A 20,128-nucleotide genomic window follows, 5' to 3' on the forward strand; every position below is an offset into this window, starting at 1 on the left:
AATCTTGTATTCAATTGGAAAAAAATAATTTGCTTGACGATTATCGATTTTTTTTCCAGAAAATATGGAGCCCTTATCTAGGTTAAATGGGTTAAAAAATGTGAATCTCTTGTGGCTCGTTCTGGTGGTATTGCTCTGATCCATGGCAGTTAATTGTATCTGTGATTGTTTAAATCTCTTTCTTCAATCCTTTTGGGGTTATTGGGTGGGAGAGGGTTGGCTTTTAAAGGGTGGCGAGAAGAGGGAAAGGGGGTTATTTTGTAATCCTATATTGGTTAAATTTTAAATAAAATATTAAAAAAACATAGCACTAAACTCCCTGAATTCTCCTTTCAGGACCTCCTCATCCTCCTTACCCACATCATTGGTCCCTATATGGACCACAACATCTGGCTGCTCACCCTCCCTCCTGAGAATGCCGTGAACTCGATTGGAGATATCTCAAACCCAGGCATCAGGGAGGCAACACAACATTCAGGATACTCTGTCGTTTCCACAGAACCTCTTATCTGTCTTTGTCCCCTCACCATGGAATCCTCTCACCTTTGTTCCTCCCTTCCCTTCTTAGCCACAGGACAAGACTCCATGCCAGAGACCTGACCGACCAATGGAAACAATTTACATACCTCTATCTTATCTATGTCTTTCACAATTTTATGTTTCTATAAGATCAGTTATCATTCTTCTAAATTCCAGCAAGTACAGGCCCAGATGATTCAATCTCTCTTTATAGGCTAACCCCTTCATTCAACTTCCTCTACACTGCCTCCAAAGCCAGTAGTGAGGGTAGGCAAGATACAAACCAGAGGACATGGGTTAAGTGTGAAAGGGGGAACATTTAGAGGGAACGTCTTCACACAGAGAGTAGTGGGAGCATTGAATGATGTGCCACCTAAGGTGGTGAATGCAGGCTTAATTTTAACATTTAAGAATTTGGGCAGGCACATGGATGGGAGAGGTGTGGAGGTTTATGACTTGGGTGCAGGTCAATGGGATTAGACAAGAAAATATGGTTCAGCACAGATTTGAAGGGCCTGGTTTCTATGCTGTCGTGTAGAGACCAGAACTACTCACAGTAAATTTGTAAAATCATACCTGCCTTTTCTGAATCTATTTCGCTCCAGATGCCTCACTATTTCTTTTTTAATGATAGCTTTAAGCATTTTCCAAACAACAGATGTTAAACTAACTAGCCTCTTGTTCTCTGTCTTTTGCCTACATCATTTTTGAATAGTGGCGTGACATTCGCCATGAGTAGTGAGACTGGGATTAGTGCAGAGAGAATGGAGGGCAAGACTTTCTGAGGAGGTGAGATTGGAATGGGTGAGGGGAGTGGTAAAGTCGAGTCAGTTGATGTCTTGCTGGCAATTGGAAATATTAAGGTCCAGTGCAAGCAGAAGGCTGCAACGAAGTGTCCAGGAGGAGGAAGACGGGTTAAAGTAGGAGGAGTTCTGGTGGGGTGTGGAGAATCTTGGTTGTAGATGTAGGCACGGAGACGGAGTAGATGGAAGAGTTCAGCATCACGGCATGGAGATGGTACTGAATTTCTTGACATAAAGTGTTTTATTTGGATGCACAAACAGCTAACGTGTATTGATCCAAAATGGATGTGAGTCTAGTAAGTTCATCTATTTTCCATTCTCATGAGGAAAATAAATCAAAATTAGACTGCTCTGTGAAAGATGCTTACCTGTGAATTAATGCACATTCCACATGAGCAAGTTACAGAGTCACTGCTAATGCTCAGGTAATTCCTACAAAAGAAAAGAAAATCCTTTGCTTAGTTTGTTATTTGTTTTGCTCACGTCTTGCATTGAAATAAGTTGTAGAGTAGGGGAAACGTGTACTGTCAAAAAAAAATTCTCATTTTTCCCTTTATTCATCCACTCCTAAACTTATGATAGGGTGCAGTTCCAAAACCAAACTGAATGATCTTAATTAAATTCATTAAACAGGACCATCTCCTCCAGTTCAACCAGCTGGAGGAACCAGTTGCATGACAAATTGAGACTCTTTATTTAAAATTACAACAAAACCCCTGGTATCCAGCATACATGGAGATTGGTAAATGCCAAATAAGGAATTTTCCAGTTGCTTGAGATTGCGTGTTGCGTAATTGGCAAACTAACAGCAAGGCTCGCCAATTTTAAACTTCTGTTCTTTTTATCTATTTATTTTTCATGATTTTTTTTGCCAATTGTTTGATGCTACTGGTTGCTTAAATTCTGGATAACAAGTTTTGCTGTATCTCATGGTGGAAGTTGATGTGTAAACTTCTGCTAACTCTATATATTAGTTAGGCAAATAGTTATTAAATTCAATTCTAAATCAGTTATAAGTCTATTTGCAAGAAATCAAAAGAAAGATACTTGATTAAGTAACCATATCCACTTAGAATGCACAATCAAGGGTGAAATAAAATCAGTCAAGTCAAATTTAGACATACAGCACGGTAAAAGGCCATTTATTCAGAACAGATTCGGATCATCATAAATTTGAAATATTGCAAATTGGAACATCTGCATACAAATAATTAAATATTGTTTCATGAATATGAGAGACTCAGATGGTTAGTATGAGCAGTTCCTTTGGTCATTCAGCATTCTCACTGTCCTTGAGAAGAAGCTGTTCTTCAGCCTGGTGATGCTGGCTCTGATCCTCCTGTATTTCTTTCCCAATGGGAGCAGCTGAAAGATGCTGTGTGCAGGGTTGAAGGGGTCCTCAAATGATTTTGCATGCCCTCTTCAGACAACAATCCCAGTAGTTCAAGTTGATGGGTGGGGATGGGTAGAGAAGAGATATTAGTGATCTTCTCTATCATTCTTATGGTCCTGTGGATTGACCTCGGATGAATTTCTCTGCAGCAACCGTAGCCCATTTTGATGCAGCCATCCAGGACCCTCTCGATAGAGCTCCTGTGGAAGGTTGACTGCTTCGGTGTTCCCAGGAAGTGCAGTCGCCGTTGTGCCTTCCTGGCAAGTGAACAGATGTGTGTGTCCACAATAGGGCACAAGTTAAGTGAATTCAAAGGAACTTGCTGCTTTCCATTCTGGCCTCTACAGTTGTTGATGTGTAGTGGAGAGTGGCTGGTCATTCCTGGTCCTCCTTAAGTCCACGATCATCTCCTTAGTCTTGTACACGTTGAGACTCAGGTTGTCACAGGATCTTCCACCTCTTCCCTGTTGTGCAACTCATCATTGTTGCTGATGAGGCCCACAACTGTTGATAACACCATTGGAGCTGGATCTGGCAGTGCGTGACATTTTTCAACTGACCTGGACAGACTGCAGTCTTTCCATTAGGAAGTCTGGAATCCAGTTACAGAGTGGGGTGTGGAGTCCCAGGAAGGACAGCCTCTGGGGAATGATCATATTAAATGCCAAGCTGAAGTCGATGAACAGCAGCCTGGCATTTTAATCAATCAGAATTTATTGTCATGAATTTATGGCAACATCACAGTCCAAATATTTACATTAACCAGATTACAAAATAAATAAAAATAGTGCAAAATAAAAAGACAAAGTAAGATGTCTCTGGTTCATTCAAAAATCTGATGGCGGGGGAGGAAGCTGCCTTTGCACCACTGAGTGCTCGTCTTCAGGCTCTTCCACCTTTTCCCACCTGATGGGAACAGAGTGAAGAGGGCACGGCCTGGATGGTGGGTCCTTGATGGAGGTTACTTTCTTAAGACATGGCATCGATGGACTGAAAACCATGATGCCACAGGCCGAGTTGTCAACCCTCTGGAGTTTTTTCTTGTCCTGAGTGAAGGCACCTCCATACCAGGCAGTCATGCATCCAGCCATAATGCTCTCCACCATACACCTGCAGAGAGTCATACTGAATCTCCTCAAACTCTTCAGAAAGTAATGGAAAGCTTTCTTTGTGATTGCATAGATATGGAAGCTCCAGGACAGATCCTCAGAGATGATGACACCCAGGAATTTTAAGTTCTTGACTCTCTCCACTGCTGACCCCTCGATGAGGACTGGATTGTGTTCTCCTGATTTCCTCCTGGAGTCTACGATCATTTATTTGGTTTTGCTAATGATGAGGGCAAGGTTTTGTTCTGGCACCACTCTACTAGCTGATCTATCTCCCTCCTGTACATTTCCTCATTGCCATCTGTGATTCTGCTGACAACTGCAGTGTCATTGGTAAATTTGTAGATAGAATTTGAGGCATCATTCTCCAGGTGGGCCAGCTCGGTGAAAGGACAAGGCGATAGCAATTTAGGTCCATCAGTAAATTGAAACATGACTCAACAGTTTCTTTTGCAACATGAGATCAGTTAGATCACTGCAAGGTGACCCATCAAAGCACAGAAACTGAACTGGCCAAGCCTGCCATGATGATTTCAGGTCAAGAAACACCTGAACAAAGAACTGAACAATTGGGAAGGAATGATCCCAAGTAAAGAATGACCAGAAAAGCTTCTTGTTCAGGACAGTTACACTATTGACTTGATTTGTAACTTTTAGAATGAGACTTCAAAATGCAGCCAGGGGAGTTTGACAATTTCTAAATATTCAATCATCTATCAAAGCCAACTTTTATTTTCATTACAGGGAATCTACATCACTGCTCTTAATCTAAACTGTTGCTAAGTGTACGGTTTTTTTATGTTAAATCAAAAACTCCTAAAATTACAAAGTATGCACTGGCTATACATTTGCTTTGGAACACAGATCTCATTAAAGGTTCTCTACAAGGCTCCTTTACATAAACCACAGGTATCAAGGGGTAGCTGTTAAGGAAGGGTCACGAAGACTAAATGCAATCTCCCCTCAATATTTTTCCAAAGAATGATCAGTGGGAATCCCTGGATATTTAACAAAGCCAGAAAGCTGAGATATTTTCTATCTTTCAAGCCCTATCGTATCCAATCACCTTTTTCAACCTTCTTTGCATAATGTTATTTTTCAGAAATGATAGAGGCTATTTGAAGTTTTAAGAATCTGTTCATTGATAGATAGTTTGCACCATTTTAGTAGCTTTCTGCTAAATTTAACCTGCCCACGCCTTTTTTTTTATATAAAAGATACAGTACAATCTGATAATCCAAAATAGGATTCTACAAAATCCTCATTTATCTAAATTTTTTTTAAGAATCAGAAATTCTCATTTATCCCAAATTTTGTCAGAGCCAAAGTGACCTAACAGGTTGAAAAAAATTAGAAATATGAAATTAGAATGACGATTGTCTTCCTTTCAGGTAACTCCCTCCCCTCTCTTTTTCCATTTCTTTTTTTTTTAACCTTCCCCTATTGACTTTTCAGCTCTCCCTCTCAAACTGCACACCGCTGTTTCCCAGCAGCAAGCAGTTATAGAAATCTCTTGGATCATCAAGGAGAGCAGCCTCCCAGGCAGGAGTGGGCCTCTGGCTTCCGCACGAGCCTCGAGCTCAGTAGCATACCCTCCCCTCCCCTCTATCCTCTTCCCTCCTTGGCATCTTCAAATCCCACTTCCCCAGTGGGTGTGCACGGTAGGCCTAGGGAAGGATTCGGAGTCAGGACTCCGGCAACTGCATAGACAGGTGCTCGCTGACTCGCCAGTGAGTGTTCCACGGGCCCGAGAAGCCTCCCTGGGGATCAGTGGCAGTGATGGCTCATGTCGGGCAGCGGTGGATAGTCTTTGTGATCGGCAGCCACTTTGGATTCGTGTCGGTAATCGGTGGCAGCCAGCATTTTTTTTAGGTGAGAATTAAACAATTGAATGCTTAAAAAGCACAGAAACTGAACTGGCCAAGCTTGCCATGATGATTTCAGATCAAGAAACACTGATACAAGTTATTTGCTGTTGCTACTGGGCTTTTTTTTTAAAAAATAACCAGTTCTCCCCAGAAAAAACATTAACCTGACCCATTTCGAATAATCTGGTATTTTCTTGAATCAGTTTTTTTGATTTTCCAAGAGTCTGGATCAAGTTTGTAGATGAGTTATTTTAGTTTAATGCCTTCTTATAAAAGTGTAATATTTATGGGAAATTGTTATGCATAAAAAGACTTTTCTAGTTAAAATTAAAAATGCTTGGGAACAGGATTTAAATTTGACTATATTGTATGTGGATTGGGACAATTTTTAAGTTGATCAATAGCTCTTCATTATGCACGTCATTGTTTATTATAATTTAAGGTAGTACACAGAGCACATATGTTTAAGTTTTAATAGTCTCACTTTTACTCTGCTATGAGTCCCTGTTGTGACAGGTGTAAGAGCAGTGAAGCTTCATTAATTCATATGTTCTGGACTTGTCCTAGTCTAGATAAATACTGGAGAGATGTTTTCCACACTTTGTCTACAGTTTTTAGAATAGATTTGGTACCGAATCCTTTGGTGGCTCTTTTCAGTATAATAGGAGGGAAGGATTCTTCTTTGTCTCTGGTACAGAGTCTTCTTTCATCTCTCTTTCAGCAAGACGTGCAATTTTACTTAAATAGAAGGATGCTGCCCCATCTACTCATGATCACTGGTTGTGTGACATCATGTCTTATTTGAATATGGAAAAGATTTGTTATTCATTTAATAATTCAGATAAAAGATTTTAGACACTGTTGGGGTTATTTATGACTCACTTTTTAATGATATAATTCTATTTCAATGTAATCAAATTGTCCCAAGAAAGCTGGGACATTTTCCCTGTAAACTAGAAATCCCATGCCACCTCTGATGATTATTATTATGCAAATATTGGTTATAATTATGCAAATATTATGACCTCTCTGAATCAATTTTAAATTACTTCCACGATTCAATGTGATGAAAGGAAGATCTGAGTATGAGTCACTAGTGACGTTTCTCCTTTGAATGTTCAGTTGCTCCCCTTCAACTCACACAGGTAAAACTGGTCAACAGTAAGCAGGAAAAGAAGTCATTCAGCCTCTCAAACCTGGCCTAATTTAATTAGAAGATAGGGGAGGAATGTCAGATTTGCACTGGTATGGATTTTTCCAACAATTCAAACACTTAAATAATGTAAGTCTACCTGTCTTAGTTTTGAACAATTAAATTGGATTCCTGACTGAAGGAGTGGCTGCAAGATTTTCACATCCTTTGTCATCGAGGCATACAGCATGAAAAAAAGGCCTTTGAGCCCAACTTGCTCGTGCTGAACAAGTGTTCCATTCACACTAGTTCCACCTTCCTTCATTTCCCTCCAAATCCATCCTATTTATGTATCTGTCCAAGTTGCTCTTAAGTGTTACAATAGTACTTCCCACAACCACCTCCTCCAGCAGCCCGATTTCATACACCCTCAGGTTCCTGTTGGATATATTCCCCTAACCTTAAACCTATGTCTTCTGGTTACCGATTCCCTTACTCTGTGCAAAGGACACTCTCCTTTCACCTAATCTATTCCTTGCATGATTTTGTACATGGCACGGCAGGCGTAGTGATTAGCGCAACATCTTTACAGCACCAGCAATCTGGACTGGTCCCAGGTTCGAAACCTGCTTTGCTTGTAATGAGTTTGTATGTTCTCCCTGTGTCTGTGTTGATTTTCTCTGGGGACTCTGGTTCCTCCCACCCTTCAAAAAAAGGTAAATGGGGTGTAAATTAGCCAGCAAGGACTTTTAGGGCTGAATTAGCCTGTTACAGTGCTGTTCGCCAAAGTTTAAAAATGTCTGTGAGATCACCCTCACACGCTCCAAGGAAAAGCCCAAGCCTGTTCAACCTCTCCTGAGTCCTAATCACTTGACTCATTGACTCCCTTGTTATTCAAGATGACTGTGAGAACATTTCTTACTGGCCAATCCCAGGTATATGGAGAGCTTATCTGGCTCTCAAGATCTTTGGCAACTAACTTGCTCTGCCACTTTCAGTTAACAGCCCAAATGCATAAGTATTGAAAGTCAGGTCTTCTGTCTCTGCTCCAGCTATTCCCATTGAGCACAAGTACAACGCGTGCAACAGCACCATTTAGTTGAAATTGCTATTGGTTTTCTGATGAAAAGAACGACTTTCTTTGGTTCTTAAACTTAAAGACCACAGACTTTGATACCCCAATTCCAATTCAACCACTTTTATCTACTACATATAAAAGGAAGGCAAACATATTCTAGGCTTAGAACATAACCCAGAAAACAAGCCCTTCAGTTTGAAGTCAGTGCCAAACTAGTATTGCATCTATTCCCATTGAATTGCACCCATTCCATATCCTTCGCGTCCATGTAATTATCTAAATTTTTCTTAAATGTTAAAATTGAACCCACATTCACCACTTCAGCTGGCAGCTTGTTCCATACTCCCATCACTCTCTGAATAAAATCCCCCTCCCCATGTTCCCCCTAAACTTCTCTCCTTTCATCCTTAATCCATGTCCTCTAGTTATCTCACCTAACCTCAATGGAAAAAGTCTATACCCCTCATAATTTTGTATCTATCAAATCTCTCTTCATTCTTCTACACTCAAGGAAATGAAATCCTCACCTGCTTAACCTCTCCTTGTAACTCAGTTCCTCAAGTCTTCTTTGCACTTTCAAATTTATTGACAACTTTCCTGTAGATAGGTGATCTAAAGTGCACACAGTACTCAAAATGTGGCCTAACAATGTCTTGTACAATGTTATCATAGCAATGGTAACCAAATTTTAACCCTGATACCATCTGTTGTACACGCTCCAAGATTAGTCTGTTCTCTGAAATGCAAAAGCCAAAATTAAATGCAGATTTCTGAATGGGCAAAGCAGAGCTTTAACCTTGGTTTTTCAGCTATTTGAAATAAATAGGCTAAGAAAAAAGCCTCCAGGAAACCATCCAGAAATTCAAATTGCAGACACACAGGAGGCTGCAGACACTGGAATCTGAAGCTACAAGCAACCTGCTAGAGGAACTAAATGGGTTGAGCAGCATCAGTGGGAGAAAAAGAATGGTTCATATTTTGGATCAGAACACGATGTCAAGATGTAGCAGAATGTTTCCTGGTCCTGATAGGATTTTTCCCAGGACCTTAAGGGAGGTCAGGGAGGAAGGAAATAGCGCAAGCTCTGAAGGTGATTTTTCAATGGTCACTGGAGGAGGGTGGTGCCACGGGATTGGCAGGTCGCAAACTAGGTTCCATTGTTTAAAAAGGGCACAAGGTGTAGGCCAAGCAATTATTGACCAGTAAATTTGACATCGGTGGTGGGGAAACTAATGGAAGGAATTCTTGGGGATAATATGTGTAAATATCTGGAAAGGATTGATCAGGGATACCCACATGGGTTTGAGGGGAAAGTCATGTTTGACGAATCTTGTTGAATTTTTTGAAGAGGTGACCAGAAAGGTTGATTAAGGTAGAGCAGTAGACGTAGTCTATTTGGATTTCAGTAAGGCTTTCAATAAGGTTCCACATGGAAGGTTGGCGAGGAAGGTTCAGTCACTAGGGATAGATGTTGAGGTAGTCATAGACGGGTTCAACGGTGGCTAGAAGATGGGCACCAGAGAGTCATGGTGGACAACTGTCTGTCAGGATGGAGGCCAGTGACAAATGATGTGCCTCAGGGATTGGTGTTGGGTCCTTTGTTGTTCGTCATTTACATTAATGATTTGGATGATGGAGTGGTAATTGGGCGAGTAAATATGCGGACGATACAAAAATAGGGGGAGTTGTAGATAGTGAGGAGGATTTTCATGGACAACAGAAGGATTTGAACTGTTTGGAAAGGTGGCAGATGGAGTTTAATGTAGGTAAGTGTGAGGTGCTTCATTTTGGGAGGAATAACCAAAATAGGACGTATGCAGTGAAGGGGAGGGCATTGAGGAATGCAGAGGAACAGAGGATCTTGGATTAACGGTTCAGCGTTCCTTGAAGGTGGATTCCCATGTAGATAGAGTGGTGAAGAAGGCTTTTGGTATGCTGGCCTTTATAAATCATAGCTTAGAAATATAGAAGCTGGGATGTGATGTTGAGACTGTTTAAGGCATTGGTGAGGTCAAGTTTGGAGTATTGTGTGCAGTTCTGATCTCCAAATTATAGAACAATATAAATAAGGTTCAGAAGATGCAAAGGTTTACAAAAATGTTGCCTGGATTGCAGTATCTTGAATACGGAGAAAGATTGAGTAGACTGGGGCTTTATTCATTGGAGCGTAGAAGGTTGAGAGGGGATTTGATAGAGGTATTTTAAATTATGAAGGGAATAGATAGAGTAGATGTGAATAGGCTCTTACCCCTGAGGGGTCATAAGTTAAGGGTTAGGGGGCAAAACTTTAGGAATAATATAAGAGGATGCTTCTTCACTCAGAGAGTGGTGGCTGAGTGAAATGATCTCCAGAAGAGGTAGTTGCAGCAGAGTCAATTCTGTCATTTAAGAGAAGATGAGTACATGGATGTGAGGGGGTTGGAGGGTTATGGGCAAGGGAGTGGGTAGGTGGAACTAGTGGAGTTAACATAAATCAGTGCGGAGTAGAAGGGCTGATATGGCCTGTTTCCGTACTGTAAATTGTTATATGGAATGTAATTTGCAGCACACTCACCTGTTGCAAACAGGGCAGACGAGTCTATCTGGATCATCGAACCCTTCAACAATGGCATTCATGCATGCATCATCAAAATGTAAACTAGCCTCATATTCTTCTATGATGGCTTTTTCTACAAGGGAGAAAAAAATACAGAAAAATCACAAATGCTACTTTATACAAACTGTCAAAATTAAGATTTTTAAAAAAGTTTCTTATTTTTTAATTCTAGATCAAAGTTTTAACAACCAAAGAGGCAATTCAATGTTTTAATTTTTGTTAATTCTATTTATTTTTGTTGTGCAACTATCTCTTCAACTTTGACAAGCTGTGTTTTATTCATCTAATGTGACTATTTCTGTTACTATTTTAGCTTCAATATCCTGCTCTTTGATTTTGTTCCTATGTTTAACTATATTCATAATTTACTACATTTCCATCCTTCAGATCAATTCCAATGTAATTCAATTTGCCACAGTTTAGAGAGGATTTCTATATCTCAAGTACAGGAGAAGGAGAGAGTTGATCAGTTGGGATAGGCTTCATTCAAATCACGTTGATTTCAGGTGTCTATGGAAGCACTCCACTATGCCATTTGATTGTGGGTGATAGGCTGTGGGTGATGCAACTGGGTCTCCAATGAGCTGGCTACGTACAGTGAATTGGGCCCTTCTGTCCGATGTGATGTGGGCTGGGATGCCAAAACGTGCTACCAAAGTTGCAACTAGGGCCCTGGGGCAGGATTTGATGGTGGTGATGAGAGGAACTGCCTCTGGCCATATAGTGAAATGGTCCACCATGGTGAGGAGGTACCATGCTCCCCGTGATACCTGCAGTGGCCCTACATATTGACATTGATGTGATCAAATCTGCGGGTTGTGGGTTGGAACTGCTGTGGGGTTGGGGGGGGGGGGGTGCGCACTTTGGTGTGCCTCTGGACCTTGGCTGTCTGACACTGTGTGTATTTTCTCGCCCAATCACTGATCTGTTCTTTTTTGACAAACTGACTGGATACCATGCAGATTGTGATTCGGATCAAGGGGTGCGCTAAGCCATGCACTGAGTCGAACACTCGCCGTCTCCAGGCTGCCAGGATTGCCAGTGGCTGTGTCACAAAGTCTGTTCAACTGGACCCAAGGGTTTGTCCTGCAGCTGCAGTCCTGAGACTGCGGTCCTGTAGCTGTGCATCCCCTTGTTCTGCCTCTGTGAATTCTGAGTAGCTGATCCCTTGTGCCAATGTTTGGACGATTGGCCTGGATAGAGCTTCTGCCAAAACATTGTCCTTACCAGAGACGTGCTGGATCGCTGTTGTAAACTCCAATATGTAAGAAAAGTGCCACTGCTTCCAGGCTGACCAGGGGTCTGATACCTTGGTGAACGCAAACGTTAGGGGCTGGTGGTCAGTAAAGGCTGTAAACGGTCTGCCTTCCAGAAAGTATCGGAAGTGCCAGATCACCAGCTCTCTGTTGAAGGCACTGAATTTCAACTCGGATGGTCTTAAATGTCTACTGAAGAAAGCCAGGGGCTTCTAGTGTCCGTCCACAAGTTGTTCCAGTACCACACCAATTGCTCTGTTTGATGCATCCACTATAACAGCCGTTGAAACATCTGTCCTGGGGTGTACTAGCATGGCAACGTTTGCCAGGGCCTCCTTTGTTTGGATGAAAGGTGCTTCGGCCTCCGGGTTCCAATTATGGTCTTTCGTTTTACCCAGTCAGAGTGAACAATGATCGCATGATGCTGGCTGCCGCTGGGAGGAAGTGGTGGTGGAAGTTTACCATGTCCACAAATTCCTGCAGCCCCATGTCTGTGGTAGGCCCAGTGAACTTCCGTTTGGCTTATAATTTGTTCAGCAGGGGTGTTTGAAATCCTGTGACCCAGGAAATAGATGATGTCCTGCCTGAATTGGCATTTGGCTGGGTTAATAGTCAGTCCAAACTTGCTCAGTTGGTGTACAGTTGGCTGAGGTGGGATAAGTGCTCTTTACGATTCCTGCTGACGATCAGAACATCTTCCAGGTATATGAATAGGAAATCCAAATCCTGGCCCACTACATTTAGCCCAAAAGGCATCTGCAGAAACTCGAATAAGCCAAAAGAGGTGATCAAAGCAGTTTTCTGGATTTCTTCTGGCTGCACCGGGATTTGATGGTAACCATGTACCAGGTCGACATTTGAAAAGATTCGGGCTTCATGTAGGTTGGCTGTGGTCTTGGATATGTGGTGGGGGGTAGCAGCCTGGTGTAGTGGCTTCTTTCAGCTGTCTGTAGTATACACATGATGCCAGCCTCTGGCTGTCTTCGGTATCACGTATAGCGGTGAGGACAAGGGGCTGTCTGACCTGCGGAAAATCTAAAGCTCTTCCATGCACCTGAACTCCTCTTTGGCCAGGAGGAGCTTGTCTGGGGGTAGCCCTCTGGCCCTTGCATGCAGGGGTGGTCCTTAGGTTATGATGTGGTGCCACACTCCATGGTTCAGTGTGGTCTAGGTGAACTGCAGTTTGAGCACTGATGGGAATTTGTCCAGGACCCTGCTGTACACATCACTGGATAATGTGTGTAGGCTGCCTTTACCGAGAGGGAATGTTTGGAAGGTTTCAGCGTGGACCAGCTAGCCTCCTGCCCTTCAGATCTACCAGCCTCCTGCCCTTCAGATCTACCAGCCTCCTGCCCTTCAGATCTACCAGCCTCCTGCCCTTCAGATCTACCAGCCTCCTGCCCTTCAGATCTACCAGCCTCCTGCCCTTCAGATCTACCAGCCTCCTGCCCTTCAGATCTACCAGCCTCCTGCCCTTCAGATCTACCAGCCTCCTGCCCTTCAGATCTACCAGCCTCCTGCCCTTCAGATCTACCAGCCTCCTGCCCTTCAGATCTACCAGCCTCCTGCCCTTCAGATCTACCAGCCTCCTGCCCTTCAGATCTACCAGCCTCCTGCCCTTCAGATCTACCAGCCTCCTGCCCTTCAGATCTACCAGCCTCCTGCCCTTCAGATCTACCAGCCTCCTGCCCTTCAGATCTACCAGCCTCCTGCCCTTCAGATCTACCAGCCTCCTGCCCTTCAGATCTACCAGCCTCCTGCCCTTCAGATCTACCAGCCTCCTGCCCTTCAGATCTACCAGCCTCCTGCCCTTCAGATCTACCAGCCTCCTGCCCTTCAGATCTACCAGCCTCCTGCCCTTCAGATCTACCAGCCTCCTGCCCTTCAGATCTACCAGCCTCCTGCCCTTCAGATCTACCAGCCTCCTGCCCTTCAGATCTACCAGCCTCCTGCCCTTCAGATCTACCAGCCTCCTGCCCTTCAGATCTACCAGCCTCCTGCCCTTCAGATCTACCAGCCTCCTGCCCTTCAGATCTACCAGCCTCCTGCCCTTCAGATCTACCAGCCTCCTGCCCTTCAGATCTACCAGCCTCCTGCCCTTCAGATCTACCAGCCTCCTGCCCTTCAGATCTACCAGCCTCCTGCCCTTCAGATCTACCAGCCTCCTGCCCTTCAGATCTACCAGCCTCCTGCCCTTCAGATCTACCAGCCTCCTGCCCTTCAGATCTACCAGCCTCCTGCCCTTCAGATCTACCAGCCTCCTGCCCTTCAGATCTACCAGCCTCCTGCCCTTCAGATCTACCAGCCTCCTGCCCTTCAGATCTACCAGCCTCCTGCCCTTCAGATCTACCAGCCTCCTGCCCTTCAGATCTACCAGCCTCCTGCCCTTCAGATCTACCAGCCTCCTGCCCTTCAGATCTACCAGCCTCCTGCCCTTCAGATCTACCAGCCTCCTGCCCTTCAGATCTACCAGCCTCCTGCCCTTCAGATCTACCAGCCTCCTGCCCTTCAGATCTACCAGCCTCCTGCCCTTCAGATCTACCAGCCTCCTGCCCTTCAGATCTACCAGCCTCCTGCCCTTCAGATCTACCAGCCTCCTGCCCTTCAGATCTACCAGCCTCCTGCCCTTCAGATCTACCAGCCTCCTGCCCTTCAGATCTACCAGCCTCCTGCCCTTCAGATCTACCAGCCTCCTGCCCTTCAGATCTACCAGCCTCCTGCCCTTCAGATCTACCAGCCTCCTGCCCTTCAGATCTACCAGCCTCCTGCCCTTCAGATCTACCAGCCTCCTGCCCTTCAGATCTACCAGCCTCCTGCCCTTCAGATCTACCAGCCTCCTGCCCTTCAGATCTACCAGCCTCCTGCCCTTCAGATCTACCAGCCTCCTGCCCTTCAGATCTACCAGCCTCCTGCCCTTCAGATCTACCAGCCTCCTGCCCTTCAGATCTACCAGCCTCCTGCCCTTCAGATCTACCAGCCTCCTGCCCTTCAGATCTACCAGCCTCCTGCCCTTCAGATCTACCAGCCTCCTGCCCTTCAGATCTACCAGCCTCCTGCCCTTCAGATCTACCAGCCTCCTGCCCTTCAGATCTACCAGCCTCCTGCCCTTCAGATCTACCAGCCTCCTGCCCTTCAGATCTACCAGCCTCCTGCCCTTCAGATCTACCAGCCTCCTGCCCTTCAGATCTACCAGCCTCCTGCCCTTCAGATCTACCAGCCTCCTGCCCTTCAGATCTACCAGCCTCCTGCCCTTCAGATCTACCAGCCTCCTGCCCTTCAGATCTACCAGCCTCCTGCCCTTCAGATCTACCAGCCTCCTGCCCTTCAGATCTACCAGCCTCCTGCCCTTCAGATCTACCAGCCTCCTGCCCTTCAGATCTACCAGCCTCCTGCCCTTCAGATCTACCAGCCTCCTGCCCTTCAGATCTACCAGCCTCCTGCCCTTCAGATCTACCAGCCTCCTGCCCTTCAGATCTACCAGCCTCCTGCCCTTCAGATCTACCAGCCTCCTGCCCTTCAGATCTACCAGCCTCCTGCCCTTCAGATCTACCAGCCTCCTGCCCTTCAGATCTACCAGCCTCCTGCCCTTCAGATCTACCAGCCTCCTGCCCTTCAGATCTACCAGCCTCCTGCCCTTCAGATCTACCAGCCTCCTGCCCTTCAGATCTACCAGCCTCCTGCCCTTCAGATCTACCAGCCTCCTGCCCTTCAGATCTACCAGCCTCCTGCCCTTCAGATCTACCAGCCTCCTGCCCTTCAGATCTACCAGCCTCCTGCCCTTCAGATCTACCAGCCTCCTGCCCTTCAGATCTACCAGCCTCCTGCCCTTCAGATCTACCAGCCTCCTGCCCTTCAGATCTACCAGCCTCCTGCCCTTCAGATCTACCAGCCTCCTGCCCTTCAGATCTACCAGCCTCCTGCCCTTCAGATCTACCAGCCTCCTGCCCTTCAGATCTACCAGCCTCCTGCCCTTCAGATCTACCAGCCTCCTGCCCTTCAGATCTACCAGCCTCCTGCCCTTCAGATCTACCAGCCTCCTGCCCTTCAGATCTACCAGCCTCCTGCCCTTCAGATCTACCAGCCTCCTGCCCTTCAGATCTACCAGCCTCCTGCCCTTCAGATCTACCAGCCTCCTGCCCTTCAGATCTACCAGCCTCCTGCCCTTCAGATCTACCAGCCTCCTGCCCTTCAGATCTACCAGCCTCCTGCCCTTCAGATCTACCAGCCTCCTGCCCTTCAGATCTACCAGCCTCCTGCCCTTCAGATCTACCAGCCTCCTGCCCTTCAGATCTACCAGCCTCCTGCCCTTCAGATCTACCAGCCTCCTGCCCTTCAGATCTACCAGCCTCCTGCCCTTCAGATCTACCAGCCTCCTGCCCTTCAGATCTACCAGCCTCCTGCCCTTCAGATCTACCAGCCTCCTGCCCTTCAGATCTACCAGCCTCCTGCCCTTCAGATCTACCAGCCTCCTGCCCTTCAGATCTACCAGCCTCCTGCCCTTCAGATCTACCAGCAAACCATGGGCCCTTAGGAAATCTGCACCCCCCCCCCTACGAGTCGTTTATCCACCATGGCCAATGTGAAGTCCCATTTAAACGTGTTGGCACCGAGTTGTAGTTGGACCTTGCATTTGCCATAGGTCCATATGGACCTACTGTTTGCGACTCTCAAGGTGGGTCCACACTGTCGGGTCCTTGTCTCTAGTGAGGTGGGTGGGATGATGCTGATTTCTGCTGCCGTGTCCACGAGGAAGTGGCGACTGCACCTTTTGTCCCACAGCCCGAAGCAATCAGTGGCGGCTGGCCCTGGCGTTTCCTTGAAACGCGCAGGGTGGTTGGCAGCAGTGGGCTTCTGTTCCCTATCTCTGGTGATTGAAACTCCATTGGTTCTTGGTGTCCTCCATCTTCCACCAGGGTTGCTGGTGCACCTGTGTCCCACTGGGCTTGGCTTGCTGTGGTGTCCGTATTCTGGTTAACTGGCTGCTTTGTTATCTCTCTTAGTTCTCCAGAGGATGTCTGTACTGGTTGCTACTTTTTTTTGGAGGGAGAGGGGTGTCTGTGAAGTCTGCATCTGCAAGCGTCAGTTGGATGTTGCCTGGCAGTTGTTTGAGAAATGCCTGTTCGACCATGAGGCAGGCCTTATGTCCCTCTGCCAGCACCAACATTAAAGCTGATGGGATTCTGTAACCCAAGCCATCTGGATCATCAGCATAGCTGCTCTTTGGCACCTAGACTGTCCAAAAAGTGCTGAGGAGTAGCAATTTCAGTGCTGCATATTTGTTGCCTTCCTCTGGTGGAGAATAGATGAAGTCATCTACCCAGGCAGCAGTTTCCTGATCCAAAGAGATCACCCCGTGGAAATACTTTGTAGAGTCTGATGTTATTTGCCTGATCTGGAAATGTGCCTCCATTTGGCTAAACCAAGTGTGGAATCACAGAGTCCAGAAGGTAGATAATTTTAGCACAAGGGCATTCACTGCTGCTGCATCCATAATGCTGGGTCCAAAATACCTTTCGGACAGTCAGGGTTTTCAATGCAGCATTCGCGCTAACAGAGTGAATAATGAAACTGGCAGTTGATAGGTTCATTCCAAAGATTGCTGATTTATTACTTGGTTCACAGAGGCTTTTTAAGGACACAACCTGTTCCCACCATTGGGAACTAGAAGTTGCGTCACTAACTAGCAGATTTTGTGCATGCAGGCTCTTTCCTTTGGGGAAAGGGGAAGATGCCCGGTGCAATTGGAGCCAGTTCACCTGTACACCAACCGTGTTGGTGGTCATTACCCCTTACTTAATAAAATCAATGAAGACTTAAGATAGATGGAATTACCTATAACTACCGGGAAGAGTTAAGTGCATAAAAATGATTTTTTTCTTTTTCAAACATTGCCTACATTTATTCCACAAAAATTTTTTAAGGAATTGAATAAATATGTAAGAAAGTTTCTTTGGAAGGGCAAAATGTTGAGAGTTTCATTAGAAAAGTTAACTTGGAAATTTGAATTGGAAGGTCTACAACTTCCAACATTGTTAAAGCACAATTGGGATTTTTCTTCCTTTTTTGAGAAGGGAGAAAAAAAACACCATGGATTAAGAGAGAGATGGATAAAATAGCTGAGACAATATCTGAAGATTTTATATATAAATGGGATAATAAATTAATAATTGGAGACAGGGATACTCCACTGTTGAAACGTTCGATTAATAGATGGAATATGGTAAATGTTAAATAGGGAATGAGGAATTATGCCATTAATTCAAAATAGATTTATTCTCTTTATAATGAATAATAGACTTTTTAGTATTTGGTCCAGTAAAGGAATTAAGAGAAGAGTGGATAGCTTTGAAAGGAGGAGCTTAATGTCATTTGATCAATTGAAATATAAATATGGGATACAAAATAATACAATATTGTGTTATTAGCAAATAAAGCCGTTCTTGTGGGACAACACCCCAAGACAAGCAAGCAGCCTGTGGACACCTTGTTTTGGTATTACCACAGGCGTTGGGGCATAAATGCCCGCAAGTGCCTTCCACCCTACTTATTTGTGGGAAACACCCAAGCCAACCTCCAGAAAGGGCTTCTGCAGATGGCGAGAAAACTGCAAGCCTATTTTACGTATGGGACCAGTTGTCCCAGCAAAAAATTCTGGTAGTCACGGGTTCATAAGTTAGTGCTTTTCCACCCACCAGTTTTGACACATGACATCCTAACGCAGACCTGCAACTATGAACAATTCCAACGTTCCATCTTTTGGCTCTAGGAAGATGAATATCAAGTTCAAGAATCATCTCTACACTTTGCCATTTATTATAGCTGCAGTATCCTGATCTTTGCTTGGTGCAGATTTTCTTCGGGCTCATTCATTCCTCATTGACTTCAAGGGTGTCAGTTAATAGATGGAATTACTTTCCAGACTATTCCTCTGGCAGCCCTGTTCTGCATCTTCAAACATTAAGTACACCAGTAGATGAACTCTCCAAGCTGTTGGAAGATTTCCCCAAGATTACTACTCTACAATTTTCTGCCTCCAATGCAAGGTTACACGGGTGATGAAGAGTAAATCTGTTTGCTTCACTCTAAAAACACCTTGTGTGGTTATTTCGTCATGGCCACACCACCATTCATCAATGGTGACATAAATTAACGGAGTGGTACAAACAAGGTGGTTTGCAGTTACCAAACTTTAAAAATTCTTATAGAGCAGCACAATTAAGGTATTTATCAGACAAGGGAAAAACCAGATTGGACTACAATAGACCTAGATAAAATAGGGGAGAAGGTACCGGAACATATACTTTATAAGTGGGATGAAAAGCTGGTGCATTATAAAAGGTCACCAGTACTGCATCAATATATGGAAGAAGATTCACTTAGAAAGGAAAAAAACAAATTACCAATAAATTATTATTGACGCAAAATCAACTAATCCCTTATACAATAGATAACCTTTCCTTTAGAGAATGGGAGAGAAAAGGAATTAAAAGAATAGAAAATTGTTTTTTGGGAAATAATTTATTAACATTTGAACAAATGAAGTACAAATATGAAATAACTCATGCTACAATGTTTGCATACCATCACCTGAAAGCCTACTTAAAGGACAAATTGGGAACCAGACTGAGATTACCAGAAGGAAGCAGCTTTGAATGTGATTACAGACACAATGATAATAAAAAGATTTATAACGAACATGTATATCAAGCTGCAAGAGAAGGAAAATGATGAAATAAGCTATAAACCTAAACAAAAGTGGGAAAAAGATTTAAACATAAAGATAAAAAATGAAATATGGGAAAAGTTATGCTCTGGAACTATGAATATAATAAACACAAGGTTACGCATGATTCAGTATAATTGGTTACACAGATTATATATCACGTCCCAAAAGTTAAAAAAATGGGATCCAACATTATCAGATAGATGTTTTCACTATAAGAAGGAAACGGGAACAACAGTACATGCAATTTGGGCATGTGAGAAAGTGAAAAAGTTTTGGGAAGATCTAAATCTGGTATTAAATAAAAATCACAAAAAGCAACATACCAAAAAATTCAGAGATCTTTCTTCTAAGTAATATAAGAAGAATTAAGCACAAAAAAGATTTATTATGATAACCTTAGCTGTAGCAAAAAAATGTATAATGTCAACTTGGAAATCAGAAGAGAGCCTGAGAATACAGCAATGGTACATGGAAATGAATAAATGTATTCCATTGGAAAAAAAATAACATAATTTAAAAACTAAAGTCATATTATTTGAACAAATTTGGGAACCGTACATGGAACACAATAGAGAAGGCTTGCCTCTGCCTCGGACCTCCACCTCCTAAAATGATAAGACAAAATGACTTGATCCAGTGTGTAAAAGT

At 44.1% G+C, this 20,128-nt stretch overlaps 1 protein-coding gene across 1 annotated transcript in view; it reads right to left on the reverse strand.

The window, feature by feature from the left end:
- The window catches only part of rpain (RPA interacting protein), a 74,245-nt gene that overhangs the window by 38,160 nt on the left and 15,957 nt on the right, over nt 1-20,128 (reverse strand). The window contains exons 4-5 of the mRNA XM_069885021.1: nt 10,457-10,571; nt 1,691-1,754 (exon numbers count right to left, since the gene is read on the reverse strand). Of these exons, the coding sequence (XP_069741122.1) occupies nt 1,691-1,754; nt 10,457-10,571 (179 nt within the window). The remainder of the gene's footprint in view (nt 1-1,690; nt 1,755-10,456; nt 10,572-20,128) is intronic.

The sequence above is a fragment of the Narcine bancroftii genome, chromosome 6, assembly GCF_036971445.1.
Source record: "Narcine bancroftii isolate sNarBan1 chromosome 6, sNarBan1.hap1, whole genome shotgun sequence".
Classification (NCBI taxonomy): Eukaryota; Metazoa; Chordata; class Chondrichthyes; order Torpediniformes; family Narcinidae; genus Narcine; species Narcine bancroftii.